General features: G+C 40.2%; 1 protein-coding gene across 5 annotated transcripts; it reads right to left on the bottom strand.

The window, feature by feature from the left end:
- Positions 1 to 56: 56 nt before the first annotated feature.
- Positions 57 to 27,936, bottom strand: ncoa6 (nuclear receptor coactivator 6). Of its 5 annotated transcripts, none has more exons than XM_084427960.1 (15): positions 27,819 to 27,936; positions 21,108 to 21,362; positions 19,408 to 19,563; positions 15,502 to 15,624; positions 15,210 to 15,338; positions 13,327 to 14,202; positions 12,597 to 12,728; positions 11,094 to 12,468; positions 10,887 to 11,002; positions 5,378 to 8,809; positions 5,223 to 5,270; positions 3,239 to 3,272; positions 2,854 to 2,895; positions 2,401 to 2,546; positions 57 to 561 (listed from the first exon to the last, which is right to left on the bottom strand). In XM_084427960.1, exons 2-15 carry the CDS (start codon positions 21,313 to 21,315, stop codon positions 509 to 511), a joined length of 6,870 nt encoding a protein of 2,289 aa, XP_084284086.1. In that variant the 5' UTR covers positions 21,316 to 21,362; positions 27,819 to 27,936; the 3' UTR covers positions 57 to 508. The 5 variants fall into 5 exon arrangements, with proteins under 5 accessions (XP_084284086.1, XP_084284087.1, XP_084284088.1 ...); XM_084427961.1 differs by having other exon boundaries at positions 21,108 to 21,359; positions 27,819 to 27,927; XM_084427962.1 differs by lacking the exon at positions 2,854 to 2,895.

Here is a 27,936-nt window from a genome sequence, read left to right as displayed (position 1 = left end):
TGAGAGGGAGCTTCTATTAGCAGCATGCTCATCTAGAGACAAAAACAAGTCAGATGTACACTTGTAAAAATAGTTTAATGCATGTGATCCAGGGGCTAAATGGGTGAACATTGGTATTGAAATACAGTTAATTCATCATATAAGTCATGGTGGGGGAAGTACAAATTCTGATTCTGTCACATTATTATATTGTGATTCTACAGACATTATTCTATTCTTAGTCTGCATCACACGATTAATCTAGAATTTATCAATATTAATAATAATAATAATAATAATAAAAAAGTCACACCAAAACAAAGACATACAAACACATCATACACAAATTCTAAACATCATCTCATCTAGTAGCCAGGGACAAAATACAGTATCATGATTAAAAAAAAAATGAAAGAAAGAGAAAACTTCTGTACATGGTTATCTTGCTCAAGACCAAAAGGGAAAAACAGCAGATAAAACAAGTTCAGAGAACAAAAAAATAATGTACAATTCACAGGTTTATTCATGATTACTTTGACTTCCTTCGTTTTGCCTGGGTGGGACTGGCTCCAGTGTTTGATTCTTGAAAGAGGGTGGAAAGAAAAGGTAGATTAGACACATCTCAGTCAGGCAATCCAGCATTGGTGCTAACAGGTCATGTGATGCACAGCGGATGCTTTCTCCTAGCCGAAACATCTTATGCTGGACATACCGTCAAAACATTACAGAGAGGAACATCCGTTACGGGAGCAATTTATTCTAGTATTATCAAATTATTATTTTTTACACATACAGTTTCTATATACATTTACAGTACAGGTCAAAAGTTTGGAAACATTACTATTTTTTATGTTTTTTGAAAGAAGTTTCTTCTGCTCATCAAGCCTGCATTTATTTGATCAAAAAAACAGATTTTTTTTTTTATATTGTGATATATTATTACAATTTAAAATAATTGGTTTTCATTTTATTATACTTTAAATTATCATTTATTTCTGTGATGCAAAGCTGAATTTTCAGGATCATTACTCCAGTCTTCAGTGTCACATGTGACATCCAGTCTATCACATGATCCTTTAGAAATCATTCTAATATGATGATTCATTATGAGTGCTGGAAACAGTTCTGCTGCTTAATATTTTTTCATAACCTGTGATACTTTTTTAGGATACTTTCATGAATAAAAAAAAAAAAAAGCAAATAAAAAAAAATAGAAATCTTTTGTAACAACAATATACACTACTGGTCAGTAATTTGGGGTCAGTAATTATTTTTCTTACTTTTTTGGAAATAAATCAATACTTTTATTCAGCAAGGATGTGTTAAATTGATAAGAAGTGATAGTAAAGAAGATTTAGATTATTAGAAAATATTTTTTGATTTTGAATAAATGCAGCTCTTTTTAACCTTTTATTCATTAAATATATTAGGCAGCAGAACTGTTTCCAACACTCATAATAAATCAGAATATTAGAATGATTTCTAAAGGATCATGTGATAGACTGGATGTCACATGTGACACTGAAGACTGGAGTAATGATGCTGAAAATTCAGCTTTGCATCACAGGAATAAATTATTTTTTAAAGTATATTCAAATAGAAAACTATTATTTTAAGTTGTAATAAAATTTCACAATATTACTGTTTTTTTTTCTGTATTTTTGATCAGATAAACGCAGCCTTGATAAGCATTAGAGACTTCTTTAAAAAACATAAAAAAAAACCCGTAATGTTTCCAAACTTTTGACCTGTACTGTATATTTTGCAACTCTTTTATATAAAAGAATCATGCACTACTTCACCACTAGTCGGCGCTGTAGGAAGCCATCGAGTACTGGAGCGCATGCATTCTTCACAACACGCCTGTTTATCTTAACATGAGCCATGACCGCGACCAAAGAGAGTATGTGACCGTGAACACACCACATGAATTGTGTCTCATACTATAATAAACTATTCTGAAGGGGTTGATTAAAGATCTAAGTGGTGTGAGTACAGATCTGTTATTGTTTACACTGTTGAAATGTTGTACAAAGAGGCTAATGCTGCTTATACCATAGTCCGTCTGAATAATCGATTCTAATTGGCTGGAAGGTGTGCAATAAAACCGTTTAAAGTTGAAAATCAAGCTTTTAATGTAGTTTATGTGTCTATGTGGTGTTTTTAATGTGCTTTAAGACAAACCATGTGTAAATTCATAAGAAACTTCTATGGCTCCGGCTTTCTCAAGCCAACTTAAAGTTTGTCTCGACGAACTTTTTAATAAAAAAAAAAATAAAAAGTTTATATATTGTATGCAACTTGTATGCTATATACAAACCATGAGCACTCAAGTAACCGACTAGGAGAAATCAGTAGTCGTGGCAACCCCTAATTTATGGCTGATTTTTCCATTTAGTTGACTAGAGTGCTAACCTGTACCTTTTCCTATGTTAGATGAGGCTGACCCCGGCCTAGCAGCTCTTTTCCTCTGTCCGTTGTCGGATGCTTCCTCCTCAGGTTCCTTGTCTGTTCGTGAGCTTCGTCGACTAGGACCTTTTGCTTTCTCAGTGGTGGCTCTTGTATCCCTGGAGAAGGAAGGAGGGCAGTGGGGTTAAGAAATCAACCGAAACGTTCACAGAGCACGGTCAGTTTGCAGTCGTACAGTCAACTTGTATGCTAATATGCACTCTAATTTTCTTTGCGTTTGGAAATCAACTGTTTCTCAATGAAGAAAGTTACCACATCTGTCCCCTGTACAACTGAGGAATTCATACTTGCTGTTTTTCCTCATCTACCACAGATAACGTCCGTCCTGTTCATGACCATATTTACTGAAATGGCCACGCTGCCCCGTGCAGGGAATCTGAATCTACAGGTCTGGTATATACATACCTTGGGGCTAAGTTGACGGGCGTCTTTCTTTTCTTTGCCCATCTGTTATAGAAGTGGAAAAACAGCGGTAAACTGCTTTGATGCTGAACAACATTTTTTTTTCTCCTTGCCCATATTTTGAGTACAGATCAAATAAAAGAATGATTTCATGAATCATTCCATGATTATTAGTGTCATGAGGTGAGCTTATTCAGATTAACCAATAAAATTACTCTTTGATTGAAACACTGAATCAACAAAAGTATAAAAACATATTCATGTTAAAATTCAGGTAAAGAATAATGAAAATAAAGGTGAAAAAAGACATTGCAAGACAGACTTCACACATGATGCTGAACAAGTTTATAGCGTATTGATGACGAACGAGAATTACACATTGCCTTACCCTTGTTCTGCTGCAGTGGTAGTAACCCCTTGACCTGTAAATAGAGAGAACTGAAATTAGTTTTGTGTTAAACACTGATTGTGAATTGTATTTTCTACATGTCAACTTCAGGCTACATCCCTGGGAGTTTGTCTGAGTCAAGCTGTTAGAAAGTGGAGCAAAAAGCATGAGTTCGGAATACAAGAAATGATTTTGGTCGAGGACTGGATCCAGTCTTGATTACATAATCTTTAATTAGATTAGCATACGCTAAAGCCTAAAGTATACTTCAGTTTTTGTATGAGCTAACTAGAGCATGTATACAGTGCACATGATGGAAATTTCCTCATCAGTACTCACACATGCACTTCCGGAGAGAAATAGCGCAGACACTGGACAAAGGAGAAACTGTCTAGTGGGCATTAGGGGTTGAACAACTTCAGATTTTTTAAAGTCGACATTTATATGATGAAAGTCGAGTCGACTAGTCGCTGATGCATCACTGATGACCAAATTAGCCTGAACCTCGAGCTGAGACTTGAACGCAGGTTGCCTTGTGCACAGCTCCTACATAACAGCTTATTGTATCAGTTCTTTTGTCTTTGGGTTGATATATTTCTCACAGTTTTCTGCTCGTTCTAAATAGATAAAGCAGCTCAGTAAACATTACATTTATATCTATGCATTAGTGAGAGAGCGACTGCGTGTGAATTAATTCTACCCGGCAGTGTCTCTCTACTAATAGTGAAGCTGTGGGTTTTGGTTACTAAGAAATATATGCTAGAACCTTTCAGTTTCTAAGTATTTTACTGATAAATCAAAGAACAGAGTTTACAATACATTTCTGCGCTACTGAATGATTCTGTGTGCGCGCGATCTGACTGAGATATGCGCACTACTGTCTGTGTGTGTGCGTTATGCGACAGCAGTTTAGAACGACGGTTAACTTACCTGTACAATAGGCTGTGTAATACGTGCATTCACACACTCAATTTTGAGCATCAAGATGGAATAATCAAACATATATTATTATGTAAAGCTCTCAGCGTATGCATTTATTTGTCATTTTAAACCGATTTAACTTCAAAAGATTTCTTATACTGCTTTGTCCTCTATAGGCCATGATCAGCAATTAGTCATCAAGCTTAAAGCATGTATGAAAGAGCATTAAAGTCGACTACCGGTACTCTGTTCAACCCCTAGTGTGCATGTGATCAACAAGCGTACCGCACAAAATGTCTCGATTGCCCCCAGGTGGTTGGTTCCAGTATAGGTCATAAACCCCACCCGCTCCATAGTCTAATGGGACCTGAGGCAAACTAAACAATCAAATTACACTTCAAATAATATTTTCCCAAAAATGTTTTGTCATTTTCTGTCGTTTTATCACGCTGATGTAAGTTTAGGTGTTCGTTTTTTTTTTTAAATAAGTTTGGTTTTAGTTAGTTATTTGATGTTATTAAAACGGGAATGTGACGTCATGATTGACAGCTGTGTGACTGACAGCTTATCTGAGCAAAGTAGTCACTGAAGCACCAAATTACTTTTTGGGGAATTTTCGGGAGGAGATTGTAGCTTCAACTTCCAAAACTGTTTATTTCACACCTACTTAATGAGTTGCTCTGCAGTAAACTGTCCAAACCGTTTCTGCGGGATTGTGGGCGGGACCTTGATATCACGGCTTTACTTCCCGCTCACTACTGTGCAGAATCAGGTCCCAAATCAGCACAAGATGTCAGCGCCATATTGGGACATTGGCGGCTTCACTTTTCTACAATGGAAGACAGTGAAGGTGCGTCGTCCATCTTTTTTTTTTACAGTGTTATGGTGTTCGCACACACTATCAGATGGAGTGTACTTTGAAAGGCTATGCGTTCAGCCGTATGCATACGCTAATCGTATGCTTAAAACCCGAAGTATACTTTGGGCTCAAGGTAGTTGCCATTTGCCTGACTTTCATTTGCATGGGTAAAAATTTATTTTATATAAAAAATAAAGTCTTTACCAGCTTGGTCACATGAAGCTTGGTCTTCTTGTGCAGCCTCAGGGTGAGCTGTATAGTTTACGTTAAATAAAATAAAGAATAACTAAGAATTAAAAAATCATTCATGTTTGACTAGACAACTAATGAAATTACCTGTATTATCGTCAAGCAGTTACCTGAGACGTTAGAAGCATCAACAATTGCTTCTTTGGTTTCAGCGGAGTCGGGTACACTAGTCTCCACCAGTGAAGAAGGCTGCTGTTCCACAGAGAGTTGAGGGGATGTTGCTGTGGAGGAGCCAGAAGATGTAGTGGAAGGTCCTGGAGCAGATGCAGCAACTGAAACTGTAGGCAAACTAGAGGGTGGCGAAGAATTAGCAACAGGACTGGACAGGTGAAGCACTCCAGAGGTAGAGGCTGGCGGTGGCATATTAGACGTTGGTGTCGAAGTAAGGACTGGAGAAGGAGAGGGCACCGGTTCAGGAGAAGACACTTTTGGAGGAAGTGCAGATTGCTGAGATATTTGAGCAGCTGGAACAGCCACTGGAGCAGAAGGCTGGAGTGCAGAAACCGTTTCAGATGTAACCGCACAAGACGCATGTGTTGTGGCAACATCCACAGGTTTTCCTAACTGAGTGGCAGGGGTTCGCACTTTTTTATCATTTTCACTGCTTGAAGAGACGGTGAGAGCAGTATTTTTGCTTACAACAGTCTGGACTGAACTGCTTTTGGCTAAGACTGTTGTTGGTGAGAGGGGACTTCTGCGGGAAACAGCTGTAGCCCCTGGGCTAGAGCAAGCAGGTGGAGAGGCTAAACGCTGTTGAAAGGGTGAGGACATGCCAGAATGTAAGGATGACTGCCCAACAGGACTAGGTTTCGAGCCACTGGCATCAGAGACACCGGGACTTGGCTGTTGAGTTGGTGGTACGACACTAACAGAGGAAGCCTGGCTTAAAGGTACTTGAACTTGAAGCTGCCCAATGACAGTGCGGCCCTGCTGAGTAGCAGCTATGCTGACGGCGGGTGAGCTTGTCTGCATAGGTGTTGATGCTGGTGCAGAGGGGGATGTAGTTGACACAGAGGTAGGAGTAAGATGGATATTGGCAGAAACTATGGGACCAACCATTGTGACAGGCTGAGACATGACGTTAGTGCTTGACGGTACAGACGTAGCTTGAAATATGGAATACACAGGTCCTGTTGTGATGAACTGTGGACGCGTTTGTGCAGGATTTTGATGACGAATATCTGGAGGTCTTATGTTTTTATTGGGAACTGCCAGTACCTTGGAAACAATAGCTGAAGGAACTACAGAAGCAGTGTTGGTAGCAGAGCTAATGGGATTGGAGGTTACATAGACTGTGATCTGGTTTTGTTGAGTTGGTGCTGATGAGATGGGCCTTTGCAAGACTGTTTGAGATGGATTTGAGATGGGTATAAGATTGTGACTCGAACTTACTGAAGGGTTGGGAATTGAAGTGAGGCTTAACAGCACAGCTTGGTTTGAACTAACGCTTGATACAGCACTGACAGACTGCAGGTTTGCACTGCTACTGGGAACAAAATTTGGACTTGATACTGCAGCAGATTTAGGTTTTTGATCCGTTTCACTTGTGCCAATATTTGTGCTCTGTGAAACAACAGGATTGGTTTGGTTCTCCTGAGCTAGGGGAGCATGAGGGCTCAATTTCTGCACGGGGTCTCCACCCACTTGAGGAATATTTTGAGATTTCATTGACAAAGATTGGGAACCTGCATTGTCCAATAGTTGATTTAGAGACGTTGGAGCATCTCTAAATGCTGGTGATACAGCAGAGGGGTCATGTTGTGGTGTAGCCCGAGGTGGTTGTTTATCTTCAGCACGCTGTTCAACCAAATTGTTAGGCTCTTGCCGTCTGGGTTCCTGAGACGGCACCCGAGGGCTTGCCATTTTAGGTGCAGACTGCTCTCTTAGCTGAACTGGCTGATGCTGCTCTGGATGGCCATCTCTGACTGAATCAGCACTGCCAGGTTGGGTTTGCACAGAATTTAAACTCTGTGTTGATTCTCCAGGTCCTGCTGATGGTAAAGAGGCAGAGGTAGTTGGGAGCACTGAGTTGGGACTAACCATCATGTTCTGTGGACTAACCATGATTTGCTGCTGATGTGGAGGTGCTGTCAGGGAAGTTTTGGCACCCTTCTGTCTTCCTGGGCTTGGAGTGGCAGCTTTTTTATTTGAAGCAGGGCTGGATCGTCGACTATTACTGGGACTAGCCCTTTTAGCTTGCCCCACACCAGTCTGTTTGTCTTGTTTTCCTCCAGAGCTTACTATGCCACCACCTGACGGATAAGACTGTGGGCCATTGTTGTTGCCACTGGTATTATTGTTGACAGGAATAGTTGCTAAGCTTGGTGGAGCCTGACCAATTGCTTTAAGGGTGGTTGGGTTAAGACCTTGCTGATCAAAGCCTCGATTAAGGTTTGGCTGCCGCGGTGGCAGAGGAATGTTAATTTTTGGAGGGAAAAGACCAGCAATAGAGGCATTCAGTCTCTCGGGGGACAGATTTATTTCAGAGGGTTCAGTACTAGGTGGACGGTTGGTTGGAGTTAAAGGGTGGTGATATGGTCGGGGACTGGCTCGGTTAGGGGTTTTAGGGCGGGAACTTTGGGAAGTTGGAGGAGCATTAGGAAAGTGAATATTATGTGAGCTAGCCATTGCTGCCACTTGCTGAGACTGCTGTTGGGGACTTGCTCCTGGCTGGTGGGGCACTGATAAAGGCACAGATTTCATTAAATGAGTATTAGGGCCTTGGCTGGGAATCATTGGTTGATTTCCATTTCCTGACTGTTGACCAATTTCAAGAGGTCCCCGGTCCTGCAAGCTATGGTTTCCAGGAGTTTCCTCTGGTGGTGTTGGTTGTCCAACCTCTGAAAGGGGTGTCCTTCTCGCTGCTCCAGTGAGAGATGGATTCACCATGAGTGGCATGCCTCTGGCTTTATCAGGAGAAGGTGGAACGCCTCCATGCCCTTGAAGATCAATCATTACAGGAATGCTGCCCGGCTGCGATACCGGCATTCTCTGAGATGGATCATTGGGATTGACTAAACCCTTTGGCATGTGTCCACCTTGCTGTAGTGGCATTCGATTCTTAGCTTCTTGTTGCATTTTAAGCAGCAGCATCATTTGTTGTTGCTGCTGCTGCTGATGTTGTTGCTGTGTCTGTTGTTGTTGTTGTGGCTGTGACTGCAGTTGTTGTTGGAGATGTTGAGGCGGCTGTTGTTGTTGTTGTTGTTGTTGCATCTGCATTGACTGTTGTGAAGAATGAATCTGGGTCTGGACATGATGGGGTCCTTGTGATGTTCCAGCTTGGCCTTGAGGACCCTGCATACTCTGCATTTGCATTTGCTGCTGTTGCATTTGCTGCTGTTGAATTTGTTGATGCTGTTGTTGCATCTGTTGCTGTTGCATCTGTTGCTGCTGCATTTGTTGCTGCTGCTGTTGTAACTGCTGCTGCTGTTGCATTTGCTGCTGCTGTTGCATTTGCTGCATCTGTTGCTGCTGTTGTGGGGGCATGAACTGCATTGGCATTTGCTGTAATACCCTTTGATCTCCAGACTGACCAGGCTGACCTAAAAATAAAATGCAAGTAAATAAAAAGTGTTATGTATAGGGATACAGCCGCGAATTTGAGCTCCACAGAGCAGCTGCACAGAGCGGCTGAAATGATAGTGTCTGTCAGTTGTTATAATACATATGACAAAAACAGTTGTCTAAATTATGTTGCATTTTCCTCAAAAGTTCTTGTGATGATATCACTAGTTGACAACAGTACTATTTTCGGAAATTATAGGCTATGATATTGCGCAGGTGGACGTGATGCAACGCTGTCAGAGCCGACAGACTCGTGTGTCAGACTCATTTCAATGCAAAATAATTAGGTCAAAAACGATTTAATATACTGCAAATAGCCTACTAGTTTTTTATGTTTATTTATAATTCATTTAGGCGGACAACAAGGCTACCAAGTACTGCACACAGTGCGCAGCTAATTCATTTAACGTTTTTTTTTTTTTACATAATTTTTAGTCGATAATTTTAGGACTTCAGTAGACCAAGATTTTCTTTGGTTGATTACAGCCCAAGTGATTTCTTTGTCCTTTGTTGGATTAACATTAAAACACAGCAGCAGGTTTATTAGGCTGCTCTCCCTTCACGTGAATATACTGTCTACGTTCACTTGAGATATAACCGACTATGTTTACTGGGATACTCGCCAAGACTGGTGTTTTTACATAATTTTGTGTGAATTTGTCCGTACAAGTGCAAGACGTGAAAGAGAATTCAATTCAGTATTCACGCGTTGTCTGTAACAGCAGCAAACACTAAGACGCGGGGTTTCTTGGTATGTACTTCGGATGTTTGAGTTCATGAAACTTCTTGACTTGCAAATGTCCTGTAATGACATAGGGAACCACTGGTTATACATAAATCTCAAAGAGGTTCATGCTTTACTTGCATATATGATTATTTTTAATTAGGGCTGCACGATTAATCGCAATAAAACCGCACGCGATTTGGCAAAGGCTGCGATTATTTTAAGCGCAGCTTGTCAGTGGAGTGCGGCTGATCGGTAGTAAACACTGCCCCATTTGAACACCAGAGGGCGCTCACACGCAAACACGCTAAATATGCCCCGCCGCAGAAGTACAATAACTGCGCATCATTCCAGGAAATCCCTGTCGCTGTAGCTGAATAGTCAGAAGATTGAAACGCTTTGATTAAACATGACTTATAAATGCACAACTGCCTTATTCTGTGTCAGAAGCTCATCATCTCACAGAAGGATGAGCTCAACTGTCCTTATGAAGTGAGTTTGGAGTAAATGCATGTTATTAAATGTTGCATGTTATTAAAACGAGGTTCATAAATGATTCTCGTGTTTGGAAAGATATTTGACTCGTGTTGTTTTTTTCAAATGCACGTTATAAGTGACTCAAACTCACAGTGCTTTCAGATGGAGCAGCGTTTACAGAGCCGTACATCAATGACAAACTGCGCATAAAAAATAATCGCAGCCTTTGCGATTTTAAAATCGCGATAAGCGATCTCGATTTAAGTGCGATTACATGGAAATTGCGATTAATCGTGCAGCCCTATTTTTAATCCAAATGACACGTGTGCTGGGTGAACGGTCGGCAATCAAGAGCATTCAAAGAAGTTTCTCTCTCTCTCTCTCTCTCGTAAATAATAAGCTACATGCCTCATTTTACTTTCTTTGCCATTGACATCCGACTGAACTGCAAACTTTCCACTGATGTCTGTGAAAAAGGGATGCGCTTGGCATGCTCAAGTTTGCCAACTGTGTCGTTGCACACTCAATCCACAGCACGTTTTTCGCTTATCAGCTAGTGCACCGATATTTTGTTTAATATTCCACTAATTAGATACATTTACTCCACAGACATCCTTTTATTTTATCCCCATTATACTCTCTGTTGTCAGTGTTTCTTTGTCTGGACATAAACACTGTGCACACGCTGCCTGGTATCGGAATTCTTTTTTGCTTTTTTGAGTACGAGAGCACAGTATCGAGTACGAGAGCACAGTATCGGGCCCGATACCAATACTGATATCGGTGCATCCCTAGTTGCACAACAATTGATTAAAAACAATCAATCATCGAACAAGAGAGATCTGATTATTTACCTGGCCGATTTGCGAATTCAGAGAGTTTGGAGTTAGAGTCAAGGCCGGCCCCTTGATCACTACCCAGCCCTTGCATCTCTACTTCCTCCATTCCATGAGGCACTGAATCCAGACCACTAAGACAGAGATAGATAAACTTTGTAGTTATTTGCAACAGTGTCATTTACTCTTCTCCCGTGTAAAAATCAAAGAATAAAAAGCCCTTACCACAGACCATCAGCAGACTGTTGTCCTTCTCCTACTTTTGGTTTTTTCTTACGAGGAGGTTTTTTCTTCTTAGGCTTAGCCTGGTTAGCAGCAACCCCACCTGCTCCTTGCTTCCCACCAGGACCAAACTGGCTGGCAGAAATATCACTTTGGAGAAGATTTACTAACAAGGGACTGGTTAATGTCACATCCTTGTTTACTGGAAATCCACCTGCTTGCCCACACGGGCCTCCAATTTGCAGCTGACCAGCAAACTGAGGATTGAAGGGCATGCCATGACCAGGAAAATGGCCATTGCCAACCTGTAAATGTTGAGAACCCAACATGCCCTGCTGTTGTTGCTGATTCTGCAGGTCTGGAACCATCTGTTGGCCGATATCAGGATTTCCACTAGTATCTCCAAGCTGATGTTGATGTTGCTGACCAGCCTGTTGCTGCTGCAGCATCACCTGCTGTTGCTGTTGCTTTTGCTGAAGCTGTTGCTGTACTAAATGGTGATTTCCTGGAAGTCGCATTTGAGGCCCATGAATTCCTAATGCTTGGTTGGGGTTGCCATTAATTGGAATTTGTTGAGACTGTTGTTGTACCATTTGCTGATGGGGTTGCTGCTGTAGCTGTTGTTGTTGTTGCTGTAGCTGCTGTTGTTGTTGCATTTGTGACTGTTGTGGCTGTTGATGTTGCAGTTGTAGTTGCTGCTGTTGTAACTGTTGTTGCTGTAGCTGCTGTTGCTGTAATTGTTGCTGCTGTTGTTGCAAATGAGCCAGTTGTTGTTGTTGTTGCTGATGCTGTTGCGGAGTCATCTGTTGCTGACCCATCTGAGATTGAAACTGTGGCAGATTACCTTGAATATTGGGTGAAGGACCTCTCATCATCTGGCCTGGCATTACCCCAGGCTGACCTTTAGGCCTCTGTATCTGACTAGCTACAATGTGCTCCATCATAGCATTTTGCTGCTGCTGTTGTTGCTGCTGTTGTTGTTGTTGCTGCTGCTGCTGCTGAAGCATTAATGCCTGGTGTCCCGGTCCTCCACTGTGTTGGTTTTGGTTTTGCATGATCCCTTGACCCTGTGGTGGCATCATTTGCTTGGGAGGAGTCATTCCTCGTTGCCCGGTATTCACTGGCCTGGACAGGACAGTCTGGCCCCCTGTTTGGCTTTGTACAAGTTGACTTTGTGAGGAAACCACTGCCTGTGTTTGATGTTGGGTCTGCGGTACACCCATCATTTGAGTCTGAAGCCCTTGCTGAGGTTGCCCCATACTTCCTCCTGAGGGGGTGCCTGGGGGTTGTGCTGGCATGCCAGTGTGGTGGGTCATTACCGCACCTTGAAGGGGATTTGACTGCATGTGGTTTGGCCCTGAGGCTGAAGACTGGACACCTATGGAAAGATTTTCAGAGGTGTTGAAAACTAATTAAAGTTGTATAGATAGAAAGGGGGCATAACTTCAAACTTCAATAGAACAAAAGCTAAATTAAAACAATACACTTTACATGTGCACATCTTACCAGTGTTTGCCACGCTCTGATTATTTTGTAATTGGGGTGTACTACCTGCTCCAGTGGTAGTAACCTGTCCTTGTGCAAAGTTATGATTAACAGGAGCATTTGGGAACCCCATTGGCATTCGTTTGGGCATACCTGCAAAAGTTATATAAAATCGATTACAAGCAGCCAAATACATAATTTACAGGGTTCATAAAGATACTGTAAAATGAAACTGCGGGACTTTCAAGGACTTTTCAAGCACTACTTTTTCGGTTTTCAAGGACTACAATCAGAGATCGCACTTATCAAACAATATCTTTAGTATGTTTTAAGGATTTTTTAAAGTGAAATTACAGATATAAAAGGTATCCAAAATACAACTTACAACGCATTTAATAATATATATTAAATACAAAGTTTATAATGGCTATTATTGTTCAATAAAGAATATTTTATATTATAATGTTGGCGTACTTCGTATCGAGGAAAGGTCTGATGGGGGTTTAACAGACGGGCTGCAGTGTTCATTTTGGGTGAAAAGATTGCATTTTTGTTTTTTCGAAAAAAAAAAAAAATGACATTGCATAGTATTTAAATATATATATTGTATTTAAATAAGTCAAGCACTTTAAGTACCTCTTCGTAAATATGGCTGTTTTCAGGACTTCACATTTCAAAAAGTCAAATTCAAACCACCTCGTACAAACCCTGAATATAATATCACTTTTGCATGAAACAGCTAAAGACATACCTCCCATACCACCTTGAGAAACCTGTCCATGTTGAGGAATGCCCATAAAGCCTGGCTGAATGTTTCCTGGCTGTCCCATCACAGCTCTCCCTGGAGACCCAACACCTTGTGGGAACCCCTGGGGGGTTGTGGGACGTGGACCAAGTTGCCCCTGTCCCTGTCCCATCATTGGAGGAGTTCCAGGTGAGCCCTGTTGGAAAGGAGATGACGACGACCCAGGGGACTTAGCTGCAAGATTGCCTTGCGCGGCAGAGGAAGGAGGCAGAGGAGGAGGTGCTCTTGAGACGACTACACCTGGTGCTCCCTGAGGGCCTTTGGGCTGAGGGGTGGCAAACTGGTTTACCCCTGTCTGCTGCTGCTGCTGCTGTTGCTGCAGCTGAAGTGGTGTCATTGAATTGAAAACCTGTCCAGCCTGCTGGCTTCCAAATGGATATGGTGGTGGTGGATGATTGGGCGTCTGAACTGATGCCAAAGAGGGTGGACGCTGCCCCATTTGTGGCTGTGGGGGGGCTTTCCTCCAACCTGGCCCCATGGGACCCTGGACAGGTGGTGGTTGGAGAACACCAGAGGGCAACTGGTTCCAGCCAGGAGGTACAGGCATCTGGTTAGAGGGGTTGAAAGGACCACGTGCACCACTTAGTTGAGCCAGCTGAACCTGCTGCTGTTGGTGCTGCTGCTGCTGTTGTTGTTGTTGTTGTTGTTGTTGTTGAAGTTGCTGTAGGGCTGCTGGATTTAACTGTCGATTTGCTTGCATGGCTTGTATGTGATGTCCCTGTGGGCCTAAGTTGCCGAGTGGAACATGTCCCACTTGAGGATGCTGGAGTTGTTGTTGCTGTTGCTGTAAGGCCAGCCCTGACAGCATGGGATCCATTGTGTCTGGAAAAGAAAGGTGACAGATTTTGAAGGGTAAAATGAGAACTACATCCCTGTTAATAACCCTTTTTCTTTTGTTGCTTTGCATAGCAATCTTTAACCCACAAATCACCTCAACTTTTACTTTTAAATTTGATTAATATCGGTCTTAGGTGATCTGGCAACAGAGGAGGAGTGCCTACTCTCCTGTAAACCAACAGTTGAAGTGTGGTTTAAATTATCATCATCATTAAATTAGGAGACATAAAAATAAAACTTCACAGTTGCTTCAATTTCTTCCATTTGCCTGATTTCAATATAAAGTGAGTGACGAAGATCATGTGAAGCACAAACCTCCAAAGTTAATTTGGTGCATGTACTAAAACTTAAATTCAGCTTGAAAAATTACATTACAAATTAAATTACAAATATGCTTGCATTTCTTGTTAGGAGCAAATTCAGGAACTACCCTTCCCATTACAGTGCGATATTTGAATGGGTCATTAAAACATTGACTCTGAGCCACAGCTCTGACTTAGTTTGAAACAATTGTTTGTAAAATCAACATCGTGCTGATATTTAGCAAAATCAGCCGTCTTGCTCGTGTGATATTGCTTAACTATATCATGCATTATAAATATTCAAAACAATAACTAGTAAAGGCGCTTTTTTTTTGCGCCCATATCTCGAATTTTGGTGCCATTTATGCTAATTTTGCTGTATTCTGACTACCTAAAACACCTTGGGATTGGCCATTGTGTCTCAAGAAACAACAGATATGTCTGTGATTGGCTACATTGCTCAACACTGCAAAACTCGTTGTAAATAGAAACCGTTGACGCTCTCCAAAAAACAAACCCATATATGCACTGGGTTGTTTGTGACCCACTAATAATATGCTATTACTAGTTTTAGTTGAGGGTGCACACTTTAGCAGAACCAGGCCTGATCAGGTCAGTCCCGTGTGGAGCTTAAAAACAGGAGTCATATCACTGAATTAACAAATGTCTTGTGGACGTTTAAAGCATTACCTGTCTGTAAAGGTGGTCTTGGTGCTCTTGGTTGCATCTGTCCACCACTATTGGGTACCATTCCCTGTGGTGCCATATTAGCCCCAGGGGGCATCATGGACACCGAAGGGTTATTCATTCGCATTCCAGCTGAAAAACAAGCATTTCTTCAGCATACATGTGCCTAATGAAATTTAAGTCATCCTGAAGACCTTGATTAGTTTGTTCAGGCGTGTTTGATTAGGGCTTGAGCTAAACTCTGGGAGCAGGACTGAAATACACTGTTTTAAGATAAGCACTTGTGCATAATTACCCTGGCCCTGCTGCATGGGGAAGCCAACATCCATTCTCATCTGACCAGGTGCACCGAGGGGTCCGTTAACCCTTACTTCTTGATTTCGGATCTGCCCAACCGCAACGTTGATAGCACCTTCACCTGTACGAACCCGTCAGACGAATCAACACATTTGCTGATTGTAGAACAAAGGCTGAAATCACACTTATATCTATACGTCATCATAACGTAATAACGCGTGTGACGTCACTGTCAGCCGGAGTGACTGCGGTAAGTGGCAAAAAGACATTTGTTTTAAAGGATAATTCCGGTATTTAGCACTTTGAGTCTCTTTTCTGGTTTGTTTTGGATGAACTAGAGTGGTGGACACAGAAGTTTTGACGATGGGTCCTGTCTCGACTTTTTGACTCGTTTAGTATCGCCTTTGACCGCTTCAGAGTGGCTGTCTACGGGCATGCACGAACGTCCTTAAAACAACCCTTAACGTTCGTTTTCAAAACTGTGCAACTCACCGAGTGGTTAGTGGTGTTCGTTGATGTTCCAAAACAAGTAGCATAGCGAACGTTTCTGCCGTGTTTTATTTGGCATTTTGTAAAATCCCATTGATTTCTGTTGGAGGACTCATTGCTGGTTGATATTACTGCGCTTCAGACTCAAATATCGAGCGGAAGTTTATACGCGGTTGTGAGGTATCTGAAAAAATAGTTCCACTATAGCAAATAACACGGATTGAAATCACACATTGCGCCGATATATTTGTTTTTAATCATCAACGAATCCCACTAACCACTCGGTGAGTTGCACTGTTTTGAAAACGAACGTTAAGGGCTGTTTTAAGGACATGTTCGTGCATGCCCGTAGCCAGCCACTCTGAAGCGGTCAAAGGCGACTCTAAACGAGTCAAAAGGTCGAGACAGGACCCATCGTCAAAACTTCTGTGTCCACCACTCTAGTTCATCCAAAACAAACCAGAAAAGAGACTCAAAGTGCTAAATACCGGAATTATCCTTTAAGCGCGAATGCCGCGAAAAACACACAAAACACATCTAAAACACATCTAAAACGGGAAAGAGCTTTGAGTTTGACTATACAACTAGATCTGACAAGAAATCTGAGGTATATTTTTACAGACTGCCAAAAGCTACAGAACAGAGAAGCAAATAAATTGCAGCAATTCATAGAAACAGCTGGATTTAGGGGTAAAAATCACACCCTATATATTGTATTGTTATATATTGTATTGACAACTCATCAATTAAATATTTACCATCGTATATTCCGCATAATTGGATGTTTTTAAATAAACACTGACAAAAAAAAACTATACAAGTTTTAGGGCTGGACTATATACAGGGTTCGTACACATTTTTACCATTAAATTTCCATGACTTTTCCATGACTTAAAGGTAAATATTCATGACATAATGTTCCATAAAACGTCTGTGTATACATGTAAAATAAGAATACAAATTTGGATTGTGACATTCCTAAAATTCACGGGCGGGGATGCGGGTGGATAATGAACTCCTTGCGGGCGGGTAACGTTAGTAGCGGATGAAAAATGTGCTTGAAGAGCTCTTTTCCAAAACGCGATAAACGCCATTAAAAAAAAAAAAAAAAAAAAAAGAGATTTTCCCTATTCACTGCTCCATCAACGTTTCATGCCAAATCGCTATATTTCCTTGTTTAAAATGTAGGCCACTGCAAGATGCAGTTTCTTTCCAAACCGCGAAGCGCCGAACCTTTTAGCCTAAACGGATAAATCCTCTCGACTAATCAGAATTCGGTGAACGTTCGCTATCTTAACAGTCCTCAAAATGAGTCAAACTAATCTTATATTCTCTCTCTCTCTCTCAATTTTAATTGTTTATTAATAAACAAGTGTTTTCTATGTCGACTGCAAAGACGAAGTTGACTGACTAGCGATCTTCTTAGTAGTGAACACGCCAGAGAGAAATGCACATTTCATACGGATTAGGCTGCATCGTTTTATTTTGTTTTGAATGGTTCTGTTTAAAAGTAAAGATTTCTGTAGATAATAGATATAGGCATATTTCAGTTTTGTTTAGGTCTGTGAGGCGAGTAGTCTACCTTTTACGCTGAGTTTCGGTTCATGGATGATAGATAGCTTAAGCTCCAGTTCACTCCGGCGCCTCTGTGTCGTGATTAGCCTATCTATTTTCTGCAATTTACTTTTTATTTATTAAGCAATTGGTTAATGAAACATATTTTAAAATCAAGATACAATTAATACAAAACGAAATTCTTTAGAAAGGCTTTGTGCTTTCTGTTTGAGGTCTCTGTGTAAGTTTTAAAGTCTTTTAGTGCCGCTTTCAGAGCACTCATTACCGTAATGGAGAACGGTCATGTAACATTGTTTTTTCCTCATAAATGTGAACACGGAAAATAAAAGACAAAAGACATTTTTTTTAAAGAAAAAAAATCATCCATATTAATTTGTATGTATTAAAAATGTTTAACAAAGAGGCAAAAAGTCATAAACAAAAATCTGAAAATTCGTCGATATATATATATTTTTTTTCGCGCAGTATTTGGTGTAGCCTATAGTTCAAATTCAAATGTTGGTGTTCAACTTTGCGTTTTAAAAATAGCCTACTTACAACAACTTTTCATTTTTCGTTTTTCATTTGGGGGTTAAAGGAAAAACGAGTGGACACAAAAGAACACGGACCTTTTGGACAGAAAGAATACATGACAGCCAGGGTTCTTTATTAAATTCATAAAATAAACTATATATATAGGCTACTATATACTATATGTGCCGTTCGCATAAAAGGGTCTTTCCCTGACATTAATGCTTGGATAAGACACGTCTCCTTCCATTAATAATAATAATTTGTAGGCCGGTGGCTGAGATATAAACCTACTAAAGTCCTCCGTTGCCATGCTTTTTGGAATGACTGATCGCGAGAGGAAAAAATAAAGTTTTAGTCGCTTAACATCGGTTAATGTAAACGCCGTCATTTTGCAATAGTTATTTATCGATATTTAGAAGGAAAAAAAAGTTTTGCTCAAATCTGTTATGGAAAGGCGCATACAGACGGTAGCTAAAGCTAATATGAAAACGCAAAGCAGCTTATCTTCATTTGAAGCACTGAGCTGAGGACAGCGACACAAGAGCCACACAGGTATGGCTACTTAGTCGCTGTCCTCAGTGCCGCAGAAAAGCGCTGAAACGGACATGAAGGGGAACCCATTTCTTTTGGCCCATCTAGTTTTCTGGAGGCCCACCTACAATCAAAATCCGCCGCAAGTGAGTCACGTGATTCGACTGATCACCCTAAAGAAAAAAGTATTGCAATTTGTTTCACCAATAATATTAATTAAACAAATTCAAGAACACGGATGTTTTGAAAAACAAATTTCCATGACTTTTCCAAAACTTTCTGAGTTTATTCATTTTCCAAAACTTTTCCAGGCCTGGAAATTGCCATTTTAAAATTCCATGACTTTTCCAGGTTTTTCATGACCGTACGAACCCTGTATATAACATTGATATGAGTGGTCACATGGATTTAGACCTTCCTATAGTGTATTTATATAAAGCGTTCACAGGAAAATTTGCTTTATGCATTTCCCCGGCGTCGAAATCAGGCACATATAAATGTCAGGAAACACGATTCCTGGCCACATGTCAATATCCATGGATCACTGTATCTGTGGTAAGTTGTAAGGAGCACTATATCGAAGTCCAAGCTTTAGTTTAAACCGATAATCGTTTGTTTTACTCGCGTTCTCCCCTATTAAATCCAGTCACGCAACAGCTCTTTTGCCACTCAGTCCGCCTGAGGGGGGCGTGATCCGCCGGGAAAGTGACGCCAGTGCATACCCTCTATTACAAAAATACAAAGCACTAATAAAGCCAAAGATGTATTGCAAGTGGTTTGGATGAGCCAAATGTACCTTCAATCTGCACAGAGAGGATGCCCAGGTCGCGCAGCTGCTGCTGGTTGTTTTGAGCCAGGAGTCGCAGTCGCTCGGCCGCCTCTCTGGGGATGTTGAACGTGACACGCACACTGTTCCACGGCTCCACGCGCTCGGGCTCCAGCTTCTTCGTACCTTCATGAGACACAGAGTGGAGGACAGGAGAAATATAAGCCAATGGAGATGGGAAAAAAGCTTAAAGACCCCATGTCTATGTCTGTTAGCTTTGTAATACAACAATACAAGAAATAAAACTGCACTTGTCAAGTCATTTCATGAAAAGGAACCAAAAGAGTCCTAAACTGCACACACTAAACACTGAGCAAAGACAGCATGAAACTTTATATTTTTTAAACAAACAGCATTTAAATCACATGTATAAACTCTAAAAAATATAATTTTCTGGTAACACTTTACAATAAGGTTCATTAGTTAAAGGATTAGTTCACTTTCAATGGAATTTTTGCTGATAATTTACTCAACCCCGATGTCATCCAAGATATCCATGTCTTTCTTTTTCGATTTTTCTACACAGAATGGACTTCAATGGCAACCAACGATTCCAATGTTCAAAGAAGGTTCAAATGTCCGTCTCAATGCAGCTTCAAAGTCTCGACACGATCCCAGTCGAGAAATAAGGGTCTTATCTAGCGAAACGATCGGTCATTTTCAAAAAAAAAAAAAAAAAAAAAAAAGATATGTATATATATACTTTTTAACCACAAATGTCCGTCTTGTACCATCGTACAAGTATTACCACGTATTACGTCATCACGTTGGAAAGGTCACGATTTTTTTTTAAATAATAAATTAAAACAAAGATGTCGGACAATTTTGAAGTTGGAGGAGAAAATGAGATGACATTTTTCGCCCTTCCCTAGCTTTTTGAACCGGAGAACACAGACAAATAACTTAGATAGATGACGTGACGCGTGACCTTTCCAACGCGATGACGCAATGCTGGCGCATCTCAGAGATGGTACAATACAGGCATTTGTGGTTAAAAAGTATATATATATATTTTTTTAAATGACTGATCGTTTCGCTAGATAAGACTCTTATTTCTCAACTGGGATCGTGTCGAGACTTTGAAGCTGCATTAAGGCGGACTTTTGAACCTTCTTTGAACAGTGGTATAGTTTATTGCCATTGAAGTCCATTCTGTGTAGAAAAATCCTGGAACGTTTTCCTCAAAAATCTTAATTTCTTTTCGACTGAAGAAAGAAAGACATGGATATCTTGGATGACATCGGGGTGAGTAAATTATCAGCAAAAAAATTTTTGAAAGTGAACTAATCCTTTAACATTAGTAAATGTATTAACTAACATGACCTAACAATGAGCAATACATTTGTTACAGTATTTATTAATCTTTGTTAATGTTCGTTAATAAAAAATCCAACTGTTCATTGTTTTTTCATGTTAGTTCACAGTGCATTAACTAATGTTAACAAATACAACCTTTGATTTAAATATTGTGTTAGTAAATGTTTGAAATTAACATTAACTAAGATGAATAAATGCTGTAGAAGTGCAGTTCATTCTTAGTTCATGTTAACTAAGGTAGTTGACTAATGTTAACTAATGAACCTTATTGTAAAGTGTTACCAATTTTCCTGTAGAAATGCATCGTTCTCATGAACATGAATATTAATCAAAGTTTCAAGCCAAATCTTGACCTAGTAAGAGCATATCAGGCATCCCGTTTAAGATGGTGTCCAGCTTCTGCTGAAAGTCCTCATCATTCATGTTCCCTGTGAAAGCAACATAGATAGTGGAGTTTGTGGTGGGGCTGCGGGAGCCGTCGTCTCCATCTTCCACTCCGGAGTCGTGATCCGCGAGCGAGACGCCTCGGGAGAGCTCAGACGAGCCGTGCTGATGCGCCATAGCCCTTCACCAAAAGAGCTGTGTGGCCTCTGGAGACTGAGACACTGCTGAGAGAGAAACAACAAGGTTTGTCACCATCCATGAGGAAACCATCAAATAAGAGAAATAATATACTTTCCTTAGAGCTTGAATACTCTACAGTTCTAAGGTTATCTATCATGTGTAAATGCTGTTGTTTTGATCTTCCTGTTCATCAAAACAACCAAAAAAGAATTATCACTGTTCCCACAAAAAATATAGGATACCCTGGTAACCCAGAGTTCTTGCGAGAGCACAAGTTGAATTTGCTCAGCAAGTTACTCTGGTGTCTAGTAATGATGCTCATTAAATATGCCCCTCGATCTGAGCTGCACCAATCACATCGGGTTATCTGATATAGGCGGGCCAGAGGCGAGATGACGACAGCGCTGTGATGTCGAAGTCATTAGTAAACATTGCAAGATGGCTGTGGATGAACACCAGTTGTTTGAAATGGCTTTGGCCGCTACAATGATCGAGTTAGACTTGGCTTTTTATCTAAAACAGGAACAGAAGACGCCGCTCGAATCCTTCCTTTGCAAGAAGGACATTTTTGCTGTTTTGCCGACCGGATACGGCAAGAGTAATCTACCAGTTAGCTCCGCTGGTAGCTAAGCATATGGGGTTTATTGTTGTGATTGGTCGTAGTGTTATCCAATTGCGTGCAGTGAGATTTTCAAATGCACGCTTGGTGCCGCCCCTCGAGCTGGCCGAGTTTCATTAGTCGACGCCAGACCATTAATCTTTTAGATTTAGGTCTGGATTTCCAGGCTACAAAAAATATATGAAAATATTTAAAGTGCCCCTATTATGGTTTTTCGAATATTCCCTTTGATGCAGTGTGTAATATAGCTGTCTGTGAACGTAAACGTTCTGCAAAGTTGTAAAGTCAAAAGTGCATGATAAATAAAGTTATTGTCTCCCAAAAGAAAGAACCGAGCTGAAGTCATCCGGAATTCGAATCCCACTGCGTTACGGTTCCACGTCACTAGATTCGCCCGCGAACAACTTGACCAGGGGCCGGTTTCACCAAGCTATTCTAGTCCGGTCTATAGTGTTAGACAAGTCTAAAATTTGCTCATAGACTAGTCTAATGCAAGTTAGACTGTTTCACAAAAATAAAGACTGACTTAATTTAGACCAAAAACATTAGACACCTCTTACCCCCAGGCCAGAGCCATATAGAGAGAGAGTTGCGACAACTCCATTGACTACAATGGAACGCTTTTTTTACAGCAATGGCGGCTCGTAGAGCCTTTCAATAGTTCCCGGAAGTAACAGCAGCGCGGTAGAACAGACCGTTTGTGATGCAGTTTTAAAAGATAAGACGTTTAAAGAATAAGATTGTATATTATCAGATTATCTGAATCAAATAAACTTGTGTTTTAAAGCATGCTAGTTGATTCCGAAGCACTTCCTGGAACTATCTGAGGTCTACGCGAATCACGTGACAACTAAGCATTTTGAACTTCCGTTGTCGCAACTCTCTCTCTATATGGCTCTGCCCCAGGTTAACTTAGGGCTAAGACTCTGTTACCTTGGCAACCAGCAGTAACAATCAGTTACATTACAAACTGCCAAAAGAAAAGGGAAAATGGCTCATAATCTAAACATTTCTTCTTGTTACTACATTCTCCGCTAAATTTCCCAAGTAAAATGTCCTTGTAACTGTTATACTCCTCCAACAAACACATATTTCCCGCTGGGGTAAACTGCACTGAGCGATTGAATGCGCTTACTCGATCCGCCATGTTTTTTGTTTTGTGTCTTATTTTACCCAGAATGCATTGCAGTGTAGTCCTACTTAAGATAGTCAGAGTCTTAAGTGCTTTGTGCAACGGTCTGATTTAGATGTCTATCTGAAGTCTGACTATCTACTATATCTAAGCCATAGTCAAAGTCTATCTTTGTGAAACTGGCCCCAGAGCTCAACACAACATTTCACTGACGACTGCTGCTCAAATCTCTGAGTTCGCCCAACGCTTGCTCCATGGGTCAGTACCCAGTTTATTTAGACCAACTTGATCCTCAGAATCACATCCTGTAAGTATGATTTATTAATGATGTATATTTTTTGCGCATTTTACTTTCGCTTTCAAATTAGCGCCAATTCGGGGGCGGATTGCTTGAATGGTGAGTTCATGAGCCTATTATTCTTATTGAAAAGCACAACAACAAAACAGTACAATGACAAACTCGCTTAAATAGGCGCTTTTACATTTCGCTTTGACACCAAATATTCCGGCATCATTTTGTCATGAAATCTGACGCGACTCTCGCTCAGCTCACGATTTATTAAGCAGACACGTTCAGTTTTAGAATTGTAGTGTCTGTTCTCTAACTGAACTAAATTATTTTATTTAAAAATAAATCAATAAAAAGTGATGTAACCGGTGTAGCTTCTGAACAGAACACCGTCAACACCGACTATCGTAGCAAAGCCTAGTGTGACCAATCAAAACAGACTGGGCCGTCTGACCAATCAGAGCAGGGCAGGCTCTCGGAAAGGAGGGATTTAGAGAGACGGATTCATCCATCGAGTCGTTTGAGAATCATCATATTAGAATGATTTCTGAAGGATCATGTGACACTGAAGACTGGAGTAATGATGCTGGAAATTCAGCTTTGATCACAGGCAAAATTACATTTTACAATATTCAAATAGAAGTTATTTTAAATTGTTCTTATTACACGGCTCTGTGGAATACTTGATTCTGATTGGTCAATCGCGGCATCCAGCGCTGTGTTTTTCCCAGATAACAACGGCTGAAAACAGAAACACAGGCTCATCCGGGTCACTGAAGTCAGGAGCGCTATACGCTCGCTAGGAACGGTTTTTCTTTGTGGAAGTTTTGCATTTGGTGAGCTAATAAAATAAAAAAAATTGTTTTTTTAAAAATTATTTTGTGTACAGTTATTTAATTATGCCATTCAGCATTGTGAACACGCTCTTTTGTTTTGTACACTGTTGGACAACAAACAGGTACGATTTTAAAACAGTTTAATCTCAAATCAATCTCTCTTATCTCCTTAATTATTTATGTGGCGAAATGCCGTGTAACAAGTGGTGTGTGTGACGGTACACCGTATAATGTCCGTCTAGTTTGAGCTTGCCGCGCTAGCAACTGCTCTCTCCGCGATCAATATTTCATGTCTAATTATTTACTTATGTGATAAGTAATCACTTATTCTGAGATAACAACCGGCTGGGTGTGCATTATCCCACTCCCTTACGTAACAATACTTAACAATATTACTGTTTTTACTGTATTTTGGATAAAATAAATGCAGTCTTGGTGAGCATAAAGTCCCGTTCACACTTCCAGCGAGGAATCGACCCTCGTTGATGACTACTTTGCTGTGGCCGGATTCGCTCATTTGCACGCCACGCTTGAAATAAATTTTTTTTTTAGCAAGGACACATTAAATTGACAATTATAAATGCTACAAAAGATTATCTTCCATATAAATGTTGTTTTAAACTTTCTATTCATCAAACATTTCTGAAATAATTTCGTTTCCACACACACACACACACACACACAGAAATAAAGCAGCACAACACTGATTCTCTAATTTCGGCCACAGACGTATTACACTGTGCATCAGAGAGAAGGAAGTGTCGCAGAAACAACGGCCACATACTTTACTTTACAATACTTTACAATAAATACATTTACATTTTACATTTACATTTATTCATTTAGCTGACGCTTTTATCCAAAGCGACTTACAATTGCTATATATGTCAGAGGTCGCACGCCTCTGGAGCAACTAGGGGTTAAGTGTCTTGCTCAGGGACACATTGGTGTCTCACAGTGGATTCCAACCCGGGTCTCTCACACCAAAGGCATGTGTCTTATCCATTGCGCCACCACCACCCCAATATATAAATAATAGTAATAATGACTAAAGTTTGTAATTATACAAACCTCCACGTCAGCTTTGTATTTTATATTAATGCAATAAATAAGGATTTCCATGTAAACATAGGCAAATGTTTGATCAAAATTATTACACTAACAATAAATCATTAAAAACTCCAAGAACAAAAACATCAAGTAAAACCATATTGTATGTATTTTAAATTTTTAGTATCTTAAACTCTCCTGTCCAAGCAGCTTTTTTTTTTTGTTCGTGTGTGTTTAGCGCCATCATACGACCATTATAACGAGATTAATTAAAGAATACTGTCTCTCTCATTTATTTAATTCTGACATATTTAACCACGGCTGTTTCTCATGTCTTTTACCTCGGTAAATGTAGGCAGCGCAACAGGTAACAATGTTGAGTTCATCATTACAAGGTAATGTCAACAGTAAATTCGGCTGATTCCATCAACTCCTACGGTGGGAGTTCGGGAGTCGACTGGGATCGCACACCCCTACTTTATGCAAATGAGGTGCAAATTACAACCAGCAGTAGTGAAGTCAGAGGACACATTGTTGTTTTAAAGTCCCCCTGTAGTCAATTTTATCCCTTAATCTTTGATCACTAAAATGACACATTTAAACGTTTTTTTTTTTTTCTTGAAAATAAAATCTTAATGCCTTAAAATATCTTGAATGTAACTCGACACCCTTGCCTCATTTAGTATACGCGGTTCTATGAATATGCAAATGAGCCCCGCCTCCACTCACTCACTCAGCTCAGAGATCCACTGGTTGACGATCACACGTTGATCTGATTGGTTACAAGGTCGTTTGTGACGTCAGAAACACCAGCGATTTCAAAGCGTGTTTTTGAGACTGTCTTTGGTTCACTGCAGTTTTAAGGAGAAAATATTCAGCAATGGTGTCGACTCATGAATTTACACATGGTTTGTCTTAAAGCATATTAAAAACACCACATAGACACATAAACAACATTAAAAACTGTATTTTCACCACAGGGGGACAATGTGGCCAATGTCAGATTCCAGTGTGAACAGATCGTGGTCCAATACTGACCCGCATGCGCAAAAGTGTGATAAAAAGACGTCACGCATATTTGCTGGGCCGAGTAACCTTTATTTGGTGGAAAAATATTTTTCAAAAATTAATAAGCAATGAAGGAGTTTTGTTAAGTTTCTAAGAAATAAGATTAATAAATGATTATGCATGACTACGTTTGATTCTACATTTTAGGCTTTTTCTTCATTATGATATCAGGACAGCTGTATCACACAAACAGTTTTGTGAAATAAAGAAATCATGCCAATCGTGGAAAAATTTAATATTTTGTATGCATGGATGGCAATTAGGGATGCACCGATTTGGCCGATAACTCTTTATATTTTAATGCCGATAACCGATATATGGGCCGATAAATCTAAATCCAAATTTTTATATAATTTTTGAGAGCCTGATAACAAAAACAAAAGTCTCTCTCACCATTAAAATCCACATCCCAAACACACAATTATAAAATAATAATTTTATTATCCATTAATAATAATTATCCAAAAATTAATAATGTTCTCATTATTATTTTATGTAGCCGATATGACAGACTTGCTGTATTTTCCTTTTTGAAGTGATTCCAATCATATTTCAAGCAATTCAAACCCATCATGTCGAAAAATGCGCATCTGATACATTATTTATCGGCTTTAATATATCGGCCAAAATTTTCTTATCGATAACGATAACATAAAAAATTAACATATCGTCCGATACGTTGACGGCATTTGCTCCTAAACAGTAAATGCTAAAAGAACTTCATACAGTAGGCTATTTCATCATAATACGCGATAAAGCAAGACAACAGGAAACAGTGACTGAACATTAGTTATATTAGCCTATGAGGAGACCCTGTTTAATGTGTACTACAACAATAACCAGCCTTATAAAACTACTGAGGAGATACCATGGTATAGGAAAGGCATTATCAAATTGTAATACTATGATACTTCGATACACACACAACGTTTCTTTACCGAATAATAACATATATTAGGCTACATAATAACATATCAAAGAGCGCACAGTGAAACAGCACTGATACTTTATGATAACTCCTGACACTTCTGATGAGATGTCAAATATTGCTCTGAGGTGCCTATAGAAACACAGAGAGGAGTTTCACTGCAAACTGACCACACTGTAACTTTTAAACATCCATTACACACCACCAAGAACATTATTATCCTTGCAATTAGTGATGGCTTCACTCGAAGACCTTCATTTGGGTTTATTTCTCTAGCATTAGCATTAGCAATTTCAAAACAAAGACAAACCACATCTTTCACTTAAGCCCAAGACAAACAACACAACATCATAACGACTTTAAAGCTCATATCTGGTGCGTGCAATCCTAACAATAGCACCGTAGCGAACACCTGCATTATTATAATGAGTTTACCTCACTCAGGCTAATGCATTAGCTACACAAACACAGAGTCGCTATCACACTAATATAAGGCTGTTTTCCCCGTGCACTGCACACACTTACGTGCTAATTTCATGCTAATGTTTCTATGAGGCAATGAGGAGGTAAAATCTCACCGTTGTCAGTCCATCAGGAGTGGTTTTACTGCAGTAAACAGGTAAATGCTAACAGACGCTAGCGGCGCGCTCTCGAGGCGGCTGTGCACGTAAGTTGAGCGCTGTGCTGTGCTCTCAG

The sequence above is a fragment of the Rutilus rutilus genome (genome assembly GCF_951802725.1).
Source record: "Rutilus rutilus genome assembly, chromosome: 13".
Classification (NCBI taxonomy): Eukaryota; Metazoa; Chordata; class Actinopteri; order Cypriniformes; family Leuciscidae; genus Rutilus; species Rutilus rutilus.
The sequence above is the reverse complement of the archived record's forward strand: the minus strand, read 5'-3'. Positions and strand labels throughout refer to the sequence as shown.